Here is a 20,774-nt window from a genome sequence, read left to right on the forward strand (position 1 = left end):
TATATTTGTTAGCCTTGAATGTTTTACCATTATAACTTTGGCTTTGGGCAGACATCTAACATTAAACAGCTTGTTGCCATCATTAATTAGCACATGCCTCTGACTTGCTTTGGAATACATTAACACACAAACGGCTACTTCCATCTTTAGGCTCTTATTTTGATGGCACCTGAGACTTCCTGGATATACTCTCTGATTGACAGCCTTCACAATGATCACTTTCACATGTTGGATCTCTTTTCACACATCTACAATTGCATATTTGTCCTTTTGTTTTCTTTAAAAAAAGAGCAAATAGCTAATACTCATACCCTAATCCTTCAGCCTTGCAAAGCTTCATGCTTAAACACTTGTTCCTGGTCTAAAAATGGCTGGACCAATCAGCATTGTTTGAGCAGCAAAGAGGCAGTAGCTAGGGTGGGGTTTACTTGAACTGCAAGCTGGTAAACAATGGTTGCAGATGAAGAGATTAGCGTTAATGCAGCTATCATAGTAGTTTTATCAGAGCAGGATAAGATTACTTCACAAAAAGAAGAGCAACAAATAGCATTGTACTCTTTTCTAAGCGGATGTTTTTTTTCCTCTTCTCCTGACTGGCTTTGGAAAGTAATTTCATTTACATATGCTTCACTCCGATTGGTCGTAATGAGTGTGACAGACTGAATGTTCTCCACACACCATTCAAGTTTTTTTCATTGATTTGTGAAACAGTGCACAGTGCATTTTATACCCTTTTTGATGTTTTACCCTTTAATTGGCTTTAAAAGTCAATCATGGTCGATACAATTTGGCTTTTTTGATCCCCCAAAATACATCTACTATGTGAAATTTCTGTGTTGTTGTATGCTTTGGAGTCATTGTCTTATGGAAAATAAATCTTCCTTAAAAGTGTTGTTCTCTCACAGACTTAATAAGATTGAATTTTCCTTTATTTTTATGTATTCATTTCACCCTCTACCTTTACAAGCCTTCCTAAGCCAGCTGCTGAGAAGCATCCCCACAGCATGATGCTGTCACCACTGTGCTCACAGTGGGGTTGGTGTGTTTGTGGAGCTGTGCAGAGTTTGGCATCTGTCAAACATAGTCTGATGGCCAATAAGCACCGTTTTGGTCCCATCAGACCAAAGAACTTTTGTCCACTTGACTATGGAGTCTCTGACATGCCTTTCTGATGAACTCCAGTCCAGATTTAATCCTTTTTCATTTTATTTCCTTGCCCCTTAGCTGTTTTTAATCATTACTGTCTTCTTCACTTTATTGCTTTTATGTCTTTATTGCTTCCCTTTTGTTTACCTCTGCTATAATATTTAGCAATTTCACTGCTTTTACAGTTTTAGAGCTTATTTTAGCTTGTTTTACTGTCTGTTTTTGCCCTCTTAATTATATTTTATTGCCTTTTCTCGTTTATCTCCTGTTTTGTTTTTACTCCTCCTTGGTTCTCTTCTAATTCTTTTAATTTTTTTCACATTTTAATTTTGGTCCTCTCGGTCTCAGCCTGTGTAGCTGGGTTCCTGCATTGCCTGGGTTACTATTGTTTTATGGTACTTGATGTCCGTGTCTTGCCTGCATCCTGATGATGTTCATGATGTCTTAGTTGTGCAGTATGGTTCATGTCTGCACTCTGATTGATATCTGTGATGTCTTAGTTTGCATGGCATCTCATGTCATCTAGGTTTTGATGTATATTGATGCTGATGAATTACTATCTCATGCATATTTTTGGTTAGTTTCTTTCTTCACTTCTTTTAAGTGTTTGGATTCTGCTGATGTTGTCTGCATGTCACGTCATGTCTTCTTGTCTTCTGTCTGGGTTGTTGCTTTGTTTTTCTGCTTGCTTCTGCACATGTCCAAGCACTTTGTAAACCCATTTTTTCAAAATCGCTATACAAATAAAGTTATTATTATTATTTTTTTTTCAACAACGGCTTTCTCTCTTTGTGGCCTCTCTCACCAGTCTCCTTCTTGCACAGTCACTCACATTGTGAGGATGGCCGACATTCTGTCTGTCACATCTTTACGGGCCAATCAGAGCAACAAAACACGTGACGTCGTCGCAGCCATCAAGGAGTAAACTCCATATATCACTGCATAATGCAAACCATGGCGACTATAGCCATGCCTGTACACGACTTCTGTCGTTTTTGAAAAGAAAACAACTCATTAGAGTTCTTTGTTCTTCTTTAAACAAAGAAATATCGTCAAGTTCTGATAAAACTGGGGCTTTAGCAGGATCCTTGCTAATGTCTTCTGCCATTATTGCACCGGCCTCTTGTTGCTGCTTGCTTACGTCAAGACCCTGCTGCGCCCGAAAGCACTGCCCCTAGTCACTGATTGGTCCTGTCACTTTCTAACCGAGCACAAACAGTTCAGACGGGAGCTTTGCAAGATGGATTCACCAGTGAGATACAAGGAAACGAGTGTATCCATTTGCTTTGCAAGCAAGTTACTGACTTATACCAATCAAAAACTTTTTCTGAGTTGCTTGGAGTGTTCTTTTGTCTTCATGGTGCAATGGTAGCCAGGAATACTGATCAACCAGTGACCGGACATTCCAGACACAGATATCTTTATACTACAGTCACTTGAGACACATTCACGGTACTCAGATGATCCTCATTTTACTAATTGTGAGACTGCTAGCACCAATTGGCTAGACCTCTGTTGAATTAGCTCCGTCACCCTAAAAGAGGAGAATATTTATCAAATCACTTATTTTACCTTACATATTTTAATTTCATTGACAATACTTTTGTATAAATCTGTTTTCTCTTTGACATTAATGAGTTTTTTGTAGGTTTTTTTTTGTCAAAAAAGCCAGATTATATTGACCATGATTGATTTATAAGATCAAAAAATGTATAAAATCTCCAAGCAAGACATAGAGCTCATGCAGGGAGTCTGAAAGCTCTGAGCAAAAGGGGTTTCAGGTATGTAGCTCCAGCCACCTGGAATCAAGATTCATGTATGTGGAGCTGGTCTCTTCAAATCTTTTTTAAGTAAATAAAAGGCATTGGAGGTATATGTATCAGGTTGTTGATGTTTTGACCGAGGATCCTCTGCTCTGTGACCTAAGATTTGTTAGATCTGTGGTTGTATTTTATGTAACTTTGTTCATTGGGCTGCTGCCTTTATCAGCCAAGACACTCATAAATTACATTCCTTATCTCAGTGATTAAGTGGTGAAATGGTTAAATAAATGTAGATAAACAGATAAATATCACATTTTGCAAGTATTTTATCATACAAGGACTGTTATTAGGATACTGTATCTTTCAAGTAACGCAGCACAGTTTTACAACCTATTGCGGCAGGTTTTCAGCCCTGGAACCACTGTGTGATTCCTTGAAATCACATAGATCTCTTTACACTTTGCAACATAAATTTTCAGTTTCAAGTTAAAAAAGGAAACTCTTCACCCAGGAACAGCCCTAAACGTAGAGACTGGACAAATACTTTCTGAGAACAAAAAGAGTTTCAGCGTCTGTGTGTGGCAGCATTCTTTTGTAGATGCACATAATCTTAGGATTTTATATGCATGTCTCTGCTTTTGATATGTGTCTAACACATGCAGGCCTCATGTTCTCCGATCGTCCAGTTCTCTGTTAGCCGGCCTCACCTCTGGCCTGTGGGGTTGTAGATCTCATTGCTCTGGCAGCCGCTGATCGTGATGGGGTCGAAGGACTGAAAGGAGCGCAGGCCAACGCCAGAGATGGCCACGAGGCGAGAGGCGAACATGACCAGGATAGCCTTGGTGTGATAGAAGGCCACTGACAGGTCGTGACTCACCGGGATCACTAAAGGGTTGGTGCGACAGCTGAGACGCCACTCACCTGTTGGACGGGGGGGGACAAAAACAGTGATCTGAGGGCAAGGGAGGAAGAACAGGTTGTGACACAGATGAATCAAGTAGTCTCCAGATTTAGAGCATGAAATCCAGCTGTCACCTAGACTATGGATGCCTTCCTTGGTGTCAATCAGCTGAACAGTGATGTTGCACTGAGTCTGGTCAATGTAGCCCGTCCCATCAGCAGCCAGATGTATAATCACTGCTGCCGCCACCATGGGATGAGAAAAGTACGCCTGAAAGAAAGGAAAACAAAAAGTTAAGAACACATATTCAACAACAACAACAACAAGCCTCTCTCCTTGTTCTGTCTGGAGCTGTACGCACAAAGTGCTTCTGCTTGTTCTCACACTGGTAAATAATTTGTCAACTTTTGTTGCTTTGCTAAATGTGTTTTCTCAGACGTTGCTGTTTGAAAGCATGTACCATACTCATGGCAACCCTTTTCCTCTGTCATGCTCATGCTTGAAAGCTCAAAAGCTCAGATATCATTACCCACTAATGATTTTTAAATGCAAAAATGGTGGAAAGTAAAAGCCTAGAGTAATACTTGACCATGTTTTGCCATGAAACGACAATTTAGGAAGGCTTTCCTCAAGAGTTTGGGGTGTTTCTGTTGGAATTTGTGCCTATCCATTCTATAGAGCAGTGTTACTCAACCATACACAACCAAAGAGCTGAGTTGTTGAAAAATACCTTTGCAAGAGCCACAATCTAAGTGGTGAAAAGTGGCAAAAAAAAGCTTGAAGTAGCATTAACAATAAATCAAAAGAGGCAAAAATGGTCAAAAGCAACAAAAATGGGTGAAAAAGGGCGAAATGGGGAGGAAAACCTGGAAAAAGGGTCAGAAAGTAGCAAAAATGGGATGAAAAGTTACAAATAATGAGTTACAGGTGGCAAAAGATCTTCCAAAAGTGGCAAAACTGTGGCAAAAAATGGGTGAAAAGTGACTAAGATGGGCAAAAAGCAGTCAAGGGTGGCAAAATGGGCAAAAAATAGGAAACAAGTGGTATTTAGTAGAAAAGGGTAGCTTAAATAGGTGAAAAGTGATGAAAAAGGGCAAAAATGGGATAAAAGTGGGAAAAAGAAGTGGCAAAAACGGGTAAAAAAAAAGAGGAAACAAGTGGTATTTAATGGCAAAAAATAGATTAAATGGGCAAAAGTGGCAAAAAATGGTGAAAAAGGGCTAAAATGGTATAAAATTGCCAAAAAGAAGTTGCTGAAATGGGCACAAACAAGGAAGAAAGTAGTATTTAATGACAAAAAGTAGCTTAAATGGGTGAAATGGGGAGAAAAAATGGTGAAAATGGAAAAACATGGGATAAAAGTGGCAAAAATTGGAAAAAGTGGCAAAAAGGGGCAAAAAATTAGCAAAAAAAGGTATTTAATGGCAAAGGGTGGTTAAATGGATGAAAAGTGGCAAAAATGGTGAAAAAAGGCAAAAAAGTTTCTCTTTTTTAAAGTGTTCTGGGGAAATAATTTTTGAAAATTAAGACATAAAAGAGCAACAAATCATCACAAAAGAGCCACATGTGGCTCCAGAGTATCACTGCTATTGAGCACATATGAGGTCAAGCACTGATGTTGGATGAGAATCCATGGCTCACAATCTCCGTTCGAGTTAAGCACAAAGGTGCTCACTGGGGTTGAGATCAGGGCTCGGCACAGGCCACTCCTTATGGGGGTATCCGATCCTGCATCAGCCTCACTATCCCTGGAGTCTAATTGTAAAATTGCATTTTGTTTTTGCTTTCTTTAAAATTTGTAAAATTAATAAATGTTCACTCATGCAAGTCTCATGTGGTTAAAATATATTCAAGTAAAAGTAAAATTAAAGAATTTAAAAGGTACAGAGCATAAAAATAACCGTACCTAAAAGGTGTAGTTAGTTATTTTCCACCTGAACAAGTTGGTTTAGCCTGAAGTGTCTCAGAATCCTGGATGATTCTAATTTTCCATTTTTCTTTTGAGCTGCTGGTTAATCGGAGGCAGATAAATGATTAGATTTTGTAATATTTTTTGTGTATTTAAACAAGCTGCAATCTCAGCACGTTGTTGGCATTGCATTTCATTTTCCAACCTAGAGTGTGGCGGAGACACAAACGGATGCTGAGGAAATCACTACTGGTTTCCAAGTATATAATTGCGTTAGCTGATGATTGGGAAAACCAAAACCACAATCCATTATCAGGCCTAGTTCACAGTGCCTGTTAAAAGTTTTCAACCCCTTGGATGTTTTACCCTTTTATTGATTTTTTAAATCAATCATGTTCAATCTAATTTGGCTTTTTGGCAGAAAAAAATTTTTAATGTCAAAGTGAAAAAACAGATTCCTCCAAAGTAATGTCATTTAAATGAAAATATGTAAGGTAAAATAGGTGATTGCATAAATATTCACCGCCTTTAAAGTGACTGACCTAATTCAAAAGAGGTTCAGGTGCTAGTAGTAAAATGGGCATCAGCGAATGTGTCTCAAGTGACTGTAGTATAAAATCACCTGTGTCTAGAAGGCCCAACCACTGGTTGATCAGTATTCTGGCTACCATTACACAATTTCGATAAAAGAACACTCCAAGCAACTCAGAGAAAAGGTTATTGAAAAGAAGAAGTCAGGAGATAGCTACAAAAAAAATTCGAGGCACTGAACATCCCCCGGAGTTAAGTTCATCCATCATCAAGAAATGGAAGGAATATGGCACATGAGTAAATCTGCTTGGATCAGGGCATCCTCGCAATCTGAGTGACCATGCAAGAGGGAGGCTAGTGAGAGACACCTCCAAGATACCTATGACTACCCTGAAGGACTTACATGCTTCATCAGATGAGATGGGAGAGACTCTGCCCAGCAACTATGTCCCAGCTTCTTCACCATATTAAATCTTGACTAGAGCTGGCCAAAATGCATGTGGTTGACTCCATGGTCAAGTGGAAGAAAGTTCTTTGGTCTGATGGGGCCAAAATGGTGCATTTTTGCCATCCAACAAGACACCAACTACAGCACATCTCCACAAACATACCATCCCCACTGTGGAGCATGGGGGTGGCAGCATCAGGCCGTGGGGATGCTTCTCGACTGCCATAGTCAAAGCCAAGACCTCAATCCAACAGAGGATTTATGGCTGGACTTGAAAAGGGCTGTTCCGCCCAATGCACGTACAACCTGACAGAGCTCAAGTAGCTCTGAAACTGCAGCCAAGGGTGCATCTACTAAACACTGACTTGAATGGGGTGAAAATTCATGCAGTCACTCGTTTTACATTACATTTTTCTATTTAATTGACATTACTTCAGCCAAACTATATTGTTTATGATTGATTTATAGGGTAAAAGGGTAAAACATCAAAGGGGTGAATAGTTATTACAGGTGCTGTATCTCTTTTTAAAGGCAAACTGTTTTGTAATCATGATTGTAAAGTTAGAAAAGTTCTTAATTTGAAGTAAAATCAAGCTTCATTTGAACTTCACTATGCTGACTAAAGTTTTTGCACTTGGATGACAGCACAAAACCCTCAAAAATCAATAAAACTACTCCATGAATATAAAGGGTTAACAAGCTTAAAAAAACTGTGACATACTCCAAGGCCACTCTTTTCCCAAAAGCACTACCACTGCTTTTTTTAGTGATGCCTTTCCTCTCAGAAGACCAGAGAGAACAGCCTTGGTGTTAAAACTACAAGCGAGCATACAGCATAAGTTTTCGGCTTGTTCTGCCTGAGGCCTTCAGGCTCTACAGCTGGTCTGTAACATTTCGTTCTGTACGATGGACAGAGAAAAAAACAGCTGGGAGTGTATTTAAATCAATTTTTAATACTTCCTTTCCCAATCTAAGCTGCACTTTTTTTTTTTTTTGCACACCGCCTTCTGAAGTTGTACCAAAATCTGGTGACAGTACAGTACAGCACTTTGATGGTGGTGTATTTTCGTCTTGTGACAGAACTTTGCAAAAAATGTAAAGTTCTCTTTAGGTGGAGCCTACCTTCAGCCAGTAGTTAGGATATCCCCAGGATGATTCATGGGCCTCTCGACAGGGGAACCAGGCGTACTGGGACACTCCATCAGATAGATCAAACACCTTGGACTGGCACGTCTGGGAAGAAGAAAGGGAAAGGTTATTATTATAATTAAAGAAACATATTTTAAGAGCAACTGAACCCCAAGACCAACTTTTCCAGTTGAAAACCTTTGTGTTTTGGTATTTATGCACACTGTTGATCAGTTAAGGTTCAGATTTGGACATTAAGTCTAAAGTACATGAGAATATATGTTGATATAATGCTAGAATTATACAAAAATGATCATCAGTTGGGTAAAAAAACTGTTTTTTTTGTTAACATTTTCTCCTCCAGAGGCTCAGTTTGTGACTGCCTCACCCTTAAAGGCTGTGACCTCTGTTTTCCACAACTGTCAGCTGTTTGTCTGTTGCTCGGTGTGACGTGCGGCTGACGTCCATTCAGCACAGCACTGTTTGTTTGTTTGTTTGTGTCTTGTCAACAAAGCCGCCACCTTGGTATGCATCGCACACCCCGCATCTTTCCCCTCTTCCTCTGAGTGTGATACTCACCCAAACCAGTCTCCTGTCTGTGAGTTTTACTCTTTTTAAAATCCGTCATACCACACCTGTCCTCTAGAAGCCCTCAGAGAGTTTCATAAGACTCTCAGAAGACACCTGAGTCCCTCAGCTGTGCCATATCTAGTCACTGCAGTAGGTTTCAACCCATACTCACCTGTTGCATGGCACTGCACTCCATCTTTCTATTGTTCTGAAGATTAAGGCATAAAAAAATTTGATATATTTTGACACTGTATTTTTCAAAAGGGAACAATCTCCCTTATTTGAAAGGAAAATAGAGACAGAAAATATGAAAACTTACAAATAACTGCGGCAAAGTGTGCATGAGAGCTCAGTCTAAATTGCAGAAATACATTGGCAATGGATTGGTACTGAAGTGCCGCCAACATATTTGTGCAATTTGCACAGTATGCAGGAGTTTATCTGTATTTTTGCCATCTTAAACAAGAAATATAACAATGCCAGGTGCCTCGGACTTGGTGGTACTGAAACAGGTTTTAATATCCTTTGATTTTTACTAGCGTCACAACAAAGCTTTCAAAAGCAGTTATATTTGTGAGTTTTGGCAGTGTGCAAGCTAACACCATGTTGGAGAGAAATCCTTTAATCCTGCATTTTCACTCATTACCTCATTATTTTAGTAAATACAACCCCAATTCCAAAAAAGCTGGGACGTTGTGTAAGATGTAAATCAAAACAATGACATTATTTGAAAATCTCATAAACCCATATTTCATTCACAATAGAACTTAAACAAAATATTAGATGTTGAAACTGACTTTTCACCACTTCAGGAAAAATATGTGTTCTGTTTGAGTTTCATGGCAGCAACATATCTCAAAAAAGTAGGGACGGAGCCAAGAAAAGGCTGTAAAAGTACATGGTACTAACGATAAACAGCTGGAGGAGCATTATGCAACCATTTAGTTTAATTGGAAATGGATCAGTAACATGGTTGGGTATAAAAGAAGAATTTTAGAGAGGCAGAATCGCTCAGAAGTAAAGATAGGCAAAGGTTCACCAATCTGTGAAAAATAGTGTTGAAAACTTCTGGAACACATTCAGAAAATGTTTTTAATGTAAAATTGAGAAGACTGTGAATGTCCCTCCAGCTACAGCGCATAATATCATGAAAAGATTCAGAGAATCTGTAGAAATCTCTGTGCACAAGGGACAAGGCCAATGGTCAGTGTTGGATGCTAGGGATCTTTGGGTCCTCAGGCGGCACTGCATTTAACACAGGCATGATTCTGTACTGGAAATGACTGCATTGACTTAGGAATACATCTTGAAATCACTACCTGTCAACACAGTTGCTGTGCCATCCAAAAAATTCAAGTTAAATCTGTTCCATGCAAAGAAGATGCCATATGTGCACATGATCCAGACACTGCTGTTTTCCCTGGGTGAATGATAACTTAACACTAGAACCACCATGAGGTGTCTCACTTTGTTTTGATGAAATTTAAAAGTCTGACAGTCCCTGACTTTCCTTGAAAGTTTTTTCTTTGTAAAATCTGGTGTTGTTAAAAATGTTCAAATAAATCCAGCTTTTAAAAATGGCCATTTATACCTAGAACGGCCATGCAAGTAAAATTTACCCCCTAAGCAAGTGTTGAATTCATCTGTTTATTTGACCCCAGTAAATAAACACTAGATTTTGCCATGGAAACACCTCTCTGTTGCTGCACTGCTTTATCAGAAGTCATAGACCAACATTTAACACGGGTACCAAAAGCTAAAAAAGAGATCATTATTGTGAAGTGTCAAAGCATAAACTCAATGCTTTATGTGAAAAATAGTCTGGCGGTGAGGAAGTTTTAGATCAAAGTGATCAGTCCTAAGATGACTGTGGACACAATGGATCATCATCTGAGAGTGGCCCAGTTCTCTCTTTAATCATTAGTTCAGTGTCTGTGGTTAATTAGTTGCTCTTGATCAATGCTCTTTGTAAAACTCTGTGCACTCAAACAACAGGTACATTTTACCCACTGGTAGTTCTAGTGTTAAAATGGACTAAAGCAAAATGGAAAACTGTTCTGTGGTCAGAAGAATCCAAATTTGAGATTCATTTTGGAAACCACGGGCGCATGTGCACTGAAGAAGAAGAGGAACATCCAACTTGTTATCAGTGCCCAGGTCAAAGGATTGCATCTCTGATGGTATGGGGTTGCATTGGTGTCTATGGTGTGGGCAGCACACACATCTGGAAAGGCACCATCAATGCTGAAAAGTATTAAGAGGTTTCAGAGCAACAAATGCTCCCAACCAGACAGTGTCTCCTTTAAAGGAAGATCTTGGATTTTTCAGCAAGACAATGCTCAATACCACATCCATCACAACAGCATGGCTTCACAATTGAAGAGTCCAGATGCTGATCTGGCCTGCTTGCAGTCCAGACCTTCCACCAACAGAAAACATCTGGTGCAGTATAAAATGACAAATCTGTAAAAGACGACCCAGGACTGTTGAGCAGCTAGAATCCTACATTAGACAAGAATAGGAAATAACCCTCTCTAAACGGGTCTTCTCACTTCTTAGACTGTCATTAACAAAGATAGAGGTGTTGCTGCCATAAAATTCAAAATGAGCTAATATTTCTTATTAAATGGTGCATGTCTCTAGAATCGGGGGGAAAAAAATGCTAAAGAGGTCCACCATTTGGGAAAGTAAAATAGAATTACATCAAACAAAAATCAGTCTAACCTGACACACCAGATGGATTTGTTTTACACATCCGCCTGGAAAACCTCCCATAGACTGTTTGGAAAGGGCAGAGCCTTTGAAAAAAAACTCAGAGGGTGATTAAATGAACTTCTGTCACATCTTTACGGGCCAATCAGAGCAACAAAACATGTGACGTTGTGGGTGTGCGCCGCTACCAAGGAGTAAACTAGAGAGATACTAGAGAGAATAGAGAACTGATTAACGCAAACCATGGCAACTGTAGACATGTCAGTACACGACTTCTGTCGTTTTTGAAAAGAAAACAACACAATCCTGTTCTTCATTCTTCTTTAAACGAAGAAATGTCATCAAGTTCTGATAAAACTGGCGCTTTAGCAGCATCCATCCTAATGCCTTCCGCCATAATTGCACCGGCCTCTTGTTGCTGCTTGCTTATGTCATGACCCGCCCTGCCGCAATGTACTGCCTCTTACTCCTGATTGGTCATGTCACATTCTTACAGGGCCCAATCTGTTCTGATGGGTTCATCAGTGAGAAACATGGAAACAGGCGAATTCATCTGCTTTGCACAGTAAATGGGCCTACATCTTATCAAAACCCTTCCTCTGTCTTTGTTATAAAACCTCAGTCTCTTAAGTTGCTTAGTGTTAGCCATAACTCTGTCTATCTACCGTACTCTCAAAATAAGTCTTTTTACAACGTCTATTCCAAACTAAACAGCTCTCTTTTCATACTTATCAGCCAAGGATAAGGAGCTTGTAGCAGTGACAGCTACCAGAGGATCCAACATTTTCCAAAAGCCTCAGAGAAACAATTAAATCTACTTTTCCAGTACGAAAACAGCCCACTACATGACCAGAGAGAATGTGCTAGATTACCGATTCTCCTCTTTTGGCAAGGGAACTCTTTTTGAGTACATATGTATGCTATTCAAGCCAAACAGATCTGGAACACTGACTGGCTTTTTGACCAATCTTTCACCCAATCAGAATCATCAATAATGGTTTGGCTGAGATTTAAAAGCACAGGGGGAGCAGTATGTGAGTGTCAAACCATTTTAAATTCTACAATGACAAAGTTATTTCTGTGGTTTATCTGAAATATAGACGATGAAGAACCCTGTCCAGGATTTGTTTCCCACACATTATCGCCTCATTAGCTGTGGTAGGATGAAGTTTTGTAAGGTAAGGTGAGAAACTTAGAAAGGGATGTCATCTTTTCTTTAAAAGATGAGAAAAGGTTGCATAAAAGAAGGTCTTTAAAAGACTCTCGAGCAATATATAACACAAAGGGGAGAGAGGGCACATACCCAAGGACGGTGAGTTTCGCCTGCTGCCCTGAGCTAGTGAAATGAGACACCAGTAACATGAGAGTTTTGCAAGAGAGGCTACTGTAAGATCCTGCCACTGTGGAAAAGTGTCCAGAGCAGCTATCTGTCTATATATCTGTCCCCTGGATCTGTTGACGTGACCTTTCTGCTCCGAGCTGAAGCAGCAGAAATGAGGAATGCAGGTGACAAACACCTGAGATCAGTCGCCATGAGGCTTTGGCTCCACTTGAAGGCGGCTGTGTTGATGTCCAATTTGTGTTAATTAGAGAAAAAAAAGTTGTCATTTGCGTAATGTTAATGAAATAAATACAGTAACAATATTGAAACTAAGGTTTGGTTTATTCTGGCGAGTGGAAAGCTTCCCAGAGTCCAACATTTCTTCCAAACCCAACACTGACTTCGGTCTGGACTTGACAAAGAACCCACAACTCTCTCCAAGGCTGTATGACTTAACCAAGCAGTATGATTTAAACTGACTGTAGGCTGCTAATGACTTACAGTCAAGAGTAGCTGCTTTCCATTGCTACCCTTCTTCTGACAAGGGTGACAAAATCCTTTCCAAACTAATGACTTATTCATGTGAACACAGGTGGCACCAGCTACACCTTCCTTCACACCCCTCCTCCTCCTTCTCTCATCCTTTCCTACTCATCTCCTGTTGTGTTTTTCTAACAACCCACTGTTTGAGACAGACAAACACAGCTCGGCATGCCAAAGCCCCTGCACTCAAGCATACAACCCACCCCCCTCAGAAGAGCGTCACACCAGTAGGAGGCAATTCACAAGGCTCCCATGGCTCATTACACTTCTTCGAACCTCCTCCCCATGCAATGGCAAGATTCAAAGCACGCAAAATAGATTTATCATTGATTTCATGGAGTTATTTAAACATGGCAGCCACAAATTACTCAGTAAGTTTGTGTGCAGAAAGAAAAAATCAAATAATTACATTAGTCCAATTAAAACTGAACTTTAAACACCTCAATCTGACCCAAACTGAACCAGGTATTCTGTTCCGATGGCATGCTTTACCTTTAAATTGAATAGCTACATGTAGCTAAAGTGAGTCATATGCAATCTGATTTCACTACATGCTAAAGGGATAGCCTGCATCATATAGTCAAAAAATAAAGTGAAAAGTGAAAAAGAAATGTACAAAGCCTTTCCCAGTGCTTAGAGATAGTGTTCTGATTAAATACTTTATGTAAAATTAAACAACCTGAACCTTTTATGAAGTATTTCTTCGTAGTTTAAAACATAAAAAGCTTTTTCTTTGCTTTGGAAAGGCAGTTGGTTCTCCTTGAATTGTCCAAGACTGTTACCTGTTATCTATTTATGTTTAAATTAAACCTTTGAATTCCAAATGGTGTCCCATAAGGGTCCAAATTAAGCCCTCTTTTGTTCCAGATTGACACTGGACATATACAACAACCTTGTACGTTGATGACATTGTTATATATCACTCTGCCTCTTCATTATATGAAGGACCTAAAAGCTGCTTTATTGCTGTCCACTGAATCCCAATACTGATAAAGATTATTTTAAGTATCCAAATTGTAAGTGGATATTGAATAAATTTGGGCAAGCTTTCAAACTTTTTGAAACCACTGACTTAAATCAACAGATACTGAATTTCTTAAAACATGTGGTATCACAGAGTACAAAGCATCAGTAATTTTGTCATCTTTAATCATACTTATTTTGTCTTTAATTTGGAAAGGTCACACTGTGGAAACTAATATCGGGGCCCAACCTTGAATAGTAGAGGAACAAGTTTCATAGGTTTTTTTCTAGGTCACAGCCCAATTTACTTATTTATGCTGCCACTGAAAGTTGAATTGGCGGAGAAAAAAAGCCAGATCAACAAAAAGTAGTTGCTACAACTTTTTAAGTTGAGCCCAAGGGAAATGTCAGCTCAACTCAAATATATATGTATTATATATAAGAGACACAGTATAATGTGTTATATCAACTAGTTCAGTTATCAAAAGTGCACACAATAATGTGTTAATTCAGCATTTAGAACAATAAACAAACTGACAAAAGCACAGTCCACTCAGTGTGAACACAGAACTGAGAGCAACAAATTAAGGCTGACATCACCATTTTTTTAGAATGTTATTATTCATTGATTTATTTAGTGATGTGTTTAATATCTGGTATATTGAAGTTGAATATTTTACCTTCAGATTTCCAAATGGTGTCACACAAAGGTCCAAACTGGGTCCTCTTATTTAAACTGATCATCAATGTTACTACGTACAACTTCATCTTCTATGCAGATGAAACCATTACGAGCTGCTTGACTGGGTTACTGCCATATATCTGCAAGTAGTTTTAAAAATGTATTGCAACAGTAATGTCTTCAACCTACTCTGTTTTCACATCAAGATGCTTTTTAAAAACAGCTACCACATGAAACTTCTCTTCTTTGTGCTCTTTGTTGTGCCTGCTTCTTCTTTTGCTGTTTTTTTTTTTTCAAATATTTACATGCATTACTGCTAACTAGATTGGGGTGTGGATACTGTGTGAAGGCCTTGCGTGTTTGCCTATTCTCTCAACTGAAATATATTCGCTGTGTGTCTGTGTTGACTGAGCCATGAGGTCTGAACTGTGACCGTTCGAGATGAATATAATTACCATTACGTGCCTATTAGTGTCTATTGTTTGCCTTTGAATAACAAGATTCCAATTTCTCTTCCTTAGAAACAGTCAATAGTTGAACCTTTTAGCAAACACTTATAGTAAAGGAATTTTCCTCTCACTATGCTCAAGCAAACAAACTTTTCAAACACTTTTTCTTCACTATTGTTGGTTTAGCCATTGATATATTACTATAAGAGGGCTTTCTTAACCAGCTTAGAGTTATGCTTGATTGAAAATATGAAAATATGCTTCTACACATAAATTAATAACCAAAACAATGAGGATAAAACCTACTAGAACTCAGCACAGAATCAAACAAAACTTACACTGTAAAGTTACATAATTCATTACATATTTTAGAAAGCCATTTTCACAAATATCCTGAAACTTTTAGCCTGGGCAAGCCAGAGCGGATTAACAAAGCACTGCTTGTTCCTGGTAAGAGAATGAACAGACTACTTAGCGTCATTTGAGGAGAAGTAGGCAGTTGCTCTGGGTAGGTTTAGTTGATACAACTGCAAGCCTGTAAAAAATGGCGGCCAGCTAGTTCCACAGGTAGCGGTGAGCTTGTGTATTCCACGGATCTATGAAGCAGTCTATCTGGTTCCGTTGGGTTAAAAGAAAGTAACTAATATGCTGAGACAAACAGAAATCAGTGCAACTTTTAAGTGTGTAATGCATTTGCTTGCATGCTTTCTGCTCGCCTGTATGTTCTTCTCCAATCCCTAAACTCGGGATGCAAAGCATTGGTAAAAAGGCAGCAGGATTGTACGGATTTTAGGAGCAGACTTTCTGAAACTTTCCAGAAATTTCAAGTTCCAAAAAGCCTCACAATTCATTTACTAAATAAATGCTTGTCAAATAAAAAATATACAAAGCCTGATAAACTTCCAGGGAGATTTTCAATTGTTAAACTGAACTCTAGTGTAAGTCAGAACTGCAGAAGATGATGACTTTAAAAACTTCCTGTTTCATTACTAGTATGATAAGGTGTTAATTACAGTCTAATGTGGAGGCATTCTCAACACTAAGTCTCCAAGGAGAGAAAAGACATGTGCATTGATTAATGCAGTAAGGAGTTGGGGATGGGAGCCTCGAAAACATATGTATTATTTACATTATCACAGGCAGGCTCTGAACACAGCCACAGCCATCAATGTAAACCGCCTACACAAGTGAAGCAAAAGCATGAGCACTTTTACAATAACATCTGCATAAAACTTGTGGCTTCATTATTACATGAATCTAAAGAATGCTCTAGTGACTAAAAATATAGCTAAATTCCTCTCCATGTCTTGGCTTGGCATTTTTCAGCCTTTTTAAATCCGTCTTTGAAATAATACGACTTTTAAAAATAAACTTTTATGCTTTATACCTCAGCTGACTCCAATGAGATCAAATCAGAAACAGATGTGATTTGCTCTATCGCGGAAATATTGTAAGCCCTGATCAATCCGGCCGCGCAGAATATTAGGAATATAAAATCACTGGAAAACATTTGGAGATAAAAAGTAATTGGTGTCAAACACGTTATTTATAACGCCTTGGCAAGGTGTGGTGTTCAGAGCCACGCAAGGAGTTACAGTGATTGCACATGCTTTTACATACAGTGCATTCAGAAAGTATTCAGACCACCTTTGCTTTCAGTTTTATGTTGCAGCCTGATGCCACAGTAGTTTCAGTTCATTTTTTCTCTTATCAGTCTACACTCAGTACCCCGTCATGACTGAGTGAAAACGGAATTTAATCAGTTTTTGCAAATGCAGTGGAACTGACAAGTATTCAGACCCTTTACTCGGTACTTCGTCCAAGCACCTTGAATATGATGCAACAAGCTTTGCACAACTGAACTGGGGGATTTGCTGCCATTCTTTGTTGCAACTCCCCTCAAGCTCTGTCAGGTTGAATGGGGACTGTCAGCGGACAGATGACAGACAAATATAACTTCCTTCCAAAATTAATGGGCCTTCAAGCATTTAACAGAGGAATCAGTTTCTATCACCTATACAGCAGCCTGCAACAAGGGGACGATTGAGGTATTTTAGATACATATTTTTGGAACCATTGTGATTTCTATTACTAAGTTTAAAGCTAACATGTTGTGTCATGATTGGCAAAAAACACATGAAGGACACCGATCATCTGTGAAGATTCTCAGAGGGGGAAATTGCACTCTGAAATAGCCTTATGTGGATAGCTGCAAAAAACTGCTACTTCAATCAAAAAACTGATAAGTATGTGTTTACCATGCTAAATTACAGAAGTATTAGTGTGCTTCTTGTCTGATAAGCCGCTAGGTTGACGGTTTTATATAAACTTTAAGAAAAATGTTAAACAAAAGCACGCCATATTTTTGCATGCTAAAATTTTCTGAATTTGATAATCCTATAGGGGCCAGATGGAAAGCTGTGGGGGGCCTGATGTGGCCTCCAGTTGATGATCACTGCTCTAGGACATTCACAGAGTTGTCCCTAAGCCACTCCTGTGTTGTACAGGGTCATTGTCATATTGAAAGGTGAACCTTTGGCCCAGTCTGAGGTCCTGAGTGCTGCAAAACAGGTTTTCATTGAGGATATCACTGTACTTTGCTCCTTTCAGCTTTCCATCAACCCTGTTCAGTCTCCCAGTCCCTGCCTCTGAAAAACACCCCAACAGCATGATGCTGCCACCACCATGCTTACTGTTTGGATGGAAATGAGTGGTTTTCTTCAAACCTAACATTTAGAATAGGGGCAAAACAGTTAAATATGGGTTTCATCAGACAAGAGAATCTCCTTTCTCACAGTCTGAGAGTTCTTCAGGTGCTTTTGTTGCAAACTCCACATGGGCTTTCATGTGTTTTGCATTGAGGAGAAGCTTTTGCCTAGCCACTCTGCCTTAAGCCCCAGTCGGTGGAGGACTGCAGTGATAGTTGTCCTTCCAGAACTTTCCAGAATCTCTGGAGCTCAGTGAGTGACCAGCAGGTCATTGGTCACCTCTCATACTAAGGCCCATTTCCCCTGATTGCTCAGTTTGGCCCGTTGCATATGAAAAAATACAGTTTAAATCTGTATTATACAAAAGTTTGGGGGTGAAGTAGCAGATCTGTTGCTTGGGAGATTAAAAAAATGTTGCAAGTGACAAGCAGGATTAATGTTGTAATATTAATTTCAAGTAAAACCTGTTCCTGTAAGTGGAAGTTGTTTGTTGTGCAAAGAGGGGAAAAGGTTCCTATTTGGTAAAGCAATAAAACAAATAGGATTACATCTGATAGCCTCCAGTGCCTCAGGACATGGTCAGCATATGTTCCCCTTATTCTGATTCACAACAAGGGCACAACAGTCATTTTTTAAGTACACAAGTTCAATTCTGAGACATCTATTTGGAACAAAACAATTTCTCGCCTTCCTTGGAAAACACTAACAACAGCGCTAGAGATGAGTTCAACTTAACTCGAAACACACAAACACGCACACACAGTTGCAAATGGTTACACACATGGTTTTAATTTGTACCAGCTGGAGAGTCAGACTGGCAGACAACAGCCAATCCAGGGTCTGTAGATACAAACTGGTGTTTGTAAATCACCACTTACAGATAAAAGGAAAGCTAAAGTGTCTTAAGCCAAGAGGAAACCAGAGGAGATAAAGGTGAGGAGAGAGAGAGTGTGCAACTGTCAGCCTTACTACACTGGAAATATGTCTGCACTGCAAAAACGTTCATTAAAGGTATGAAGAAAAACATAAACTTGGATAGCAGGAAATGTGGAGCAGGGCTGTTAAAAATGGACAGAGTAATGACATTTATAATGGATAATAATGGCAAGTGTCTTGACTCCAGCCTTGTCTGTTGCAAAGTCAAGGCCAGACTTTTTGCCTGGGGTGGCCAAACTGGAGCATTGACTTCAGCAGGGCTGGAATTCAGTTGATGTAGACTGGCACAAAAGAACCAATAGCACTTACTTGCCCTTTATTTCTGCACTAATCAGTTCTATGGTAAGTTAGCTTACAATTAACTTACATTTAAGTATCAAAAATGTAGAATTCCTGTCTGTATGGACTGAAAATTAAAGTATATTGTATGTCCAGAGTAATAATTAAAATACAAACAAAAGGAAATTTGCAAAATTAAACTACCAAGAAAGCTCCTACACATGCCAAGTAGTTTTAAATAGAAGTCTACTTTTGACAATGCAGATCTTTTTGGGACTGGACAAACTGCAAGGTATAAAAATTTGTTGGCCAGTGAAAGTAAAAGCAGTGGGTCATAAGTTAAAGATGTAAGCAGTCACAATATAGTACAAGGACCACTGACCTCTGACCTCCAAAATGTAATATGTTCACTCTGGACACAAAGTGGAAATCTGTGCAAAGTTCAAAGAAATTCCCTCAAGGAATTGAGATATCAAATTCACAAGACAGGGAAAAACATGAGCTCAATGACCTTGGCCTACAGCCCATGACCACCATAATTCAGCTGGTTTATCCTGGAGTCAGAGTTGATACTCGTGCAAAGTTGAAGAAAATTGCTGAAAGTATTCTTAAAATATCCAATCACAAGGAAGGGATAACCACTGGACCCACTGACCTTGACCATTTACCTATCGCTCAAAAACCCAATCATATCCTCTTCAAGCTATAGTGGATATTTATGCAAAGCTTGAAGTAAATAACCCATTCTTCAGATATACAATTACAAGCAAGGGATAACCCGTGAGGCCCAGTGGCCACAACTTTTCACCAGGAACCTTCACTAATGCAGTTCATCCTTGTATCAGAGTGAATCGTGGTGCAAAGTTTAAATAAAATTCTTCAGTGTTTCTGAGTTATCCAATTACAAGCAAGGGATACCCATGGGGAGAGCCAACAACCTAGACCTTAGCTAAGCAATGCATACATTTACAGAATCAGCAGTGTGGCTGAGTAAACTAATAAGTGGGTGTGTTTCAGTCATTTTCCAGGAGGCTTAAGGCATGGGCTCCACCTTTTGCCTGATTTTTAGTTGCCAAAAGTAAGTGTGAGATAGCATTTCCAAATGGCAACCACCTTTGTTGGGTTTCAGAACAGATGCCAGTGGATGACACACTGAGAGTACGTCTATGTTCTATATGGAGTAGAACAGGGATCAGGGGTCCAGATCTCAGTTCGAGCTACTGGGCAAAGTCCTTAAGGCCATGAACACCTGTCCATCTCTATGTTTGAGCGTCTGCTAAATGGCATTGTAACATACAAAGACTGAAAAGGTTGACTAATTTGAGCACCCAACACGGTAACTTATGGCAACTTGCAGAGGGCAGTTAAGGATCTTGTGGAAGATCTTTACTAAACTCAAGATTTTTCTGCCATTATGCAAAGACTTGTACACTTTGCAATCGGTCAAGATAGATATCATCTGTTGGACCGGTGTGCCGGCCAGCTATCAAAGGCATACCTAACCTCTTAGGTGAATAAAACTGATTCACAAAGATCTGTTTTGTTTTTAATTTACAGGCATTTTGAATTTAATGGCACATGGAAGTGTGAAGCCCCGGTTTTGTATTAAGTTGTGAAGTGGGGATCCCAAGACATGAGGATGCCAAGATGACTACATAATGTCCTACATATAAAGTCGCCATGTGGAAGAATGGTAGATATTATCAGTGGAATGGCTCGTAGGAGTATTTTTGTTGTTAGCACTGTTGGAATTTATCTCTCTGAAACAACTTTCCCACAATTTCC

The 20,774-nt window shown here is 39.3% G+C and overlaps 1 protein-coding gene across 1 annotated transcript in view; it reads right to left on the reverse strand.

The window, feature by feature from the left end:
* The window catches only part of pappaa (pregnancy-associated plasma protein A, pappalysin 1a), a 180,343-nt gene that overhangs the window by 58,998 nt on the left and 100,571 nt on the right, over window positions 1-20,774 (reverse strand). The window contains exons 11-13 of the mRNA XM_041811536.1: window positions 7,821-7,931; window positions 3,945-4,080; window positions 3,617-3,830 (exon numbers count right to left, since the gene is read on the reverse strand). Of these exons, the coding sequence (XP_041667470.1) occupies window positions 3,617-3,830; window positions 3,945-4,080; window positions 7,821-7,931 (461 nt within the window). The remainder of the gene's footprint in view (window positions 1-3,616; window positions 3,831-3,944; window positions 4,081-7,820; window positions 7,932-20,774) is intronic.

This window comes from Cheilinus undulatus, linkage group 17 (assembly GCF_018320785.1).
Source record: "Cheilinus undulatus linkage group 17, ASM1832078v1, whole genome shotgun sequence".
Classification (NCBI taxonomy): domain Eukaryota; kingdom Metazoa; phylum Chordata; class Actinopteri; order Labriformes; family Labridae; genus Cheilinus; species Cheilinus undulatus.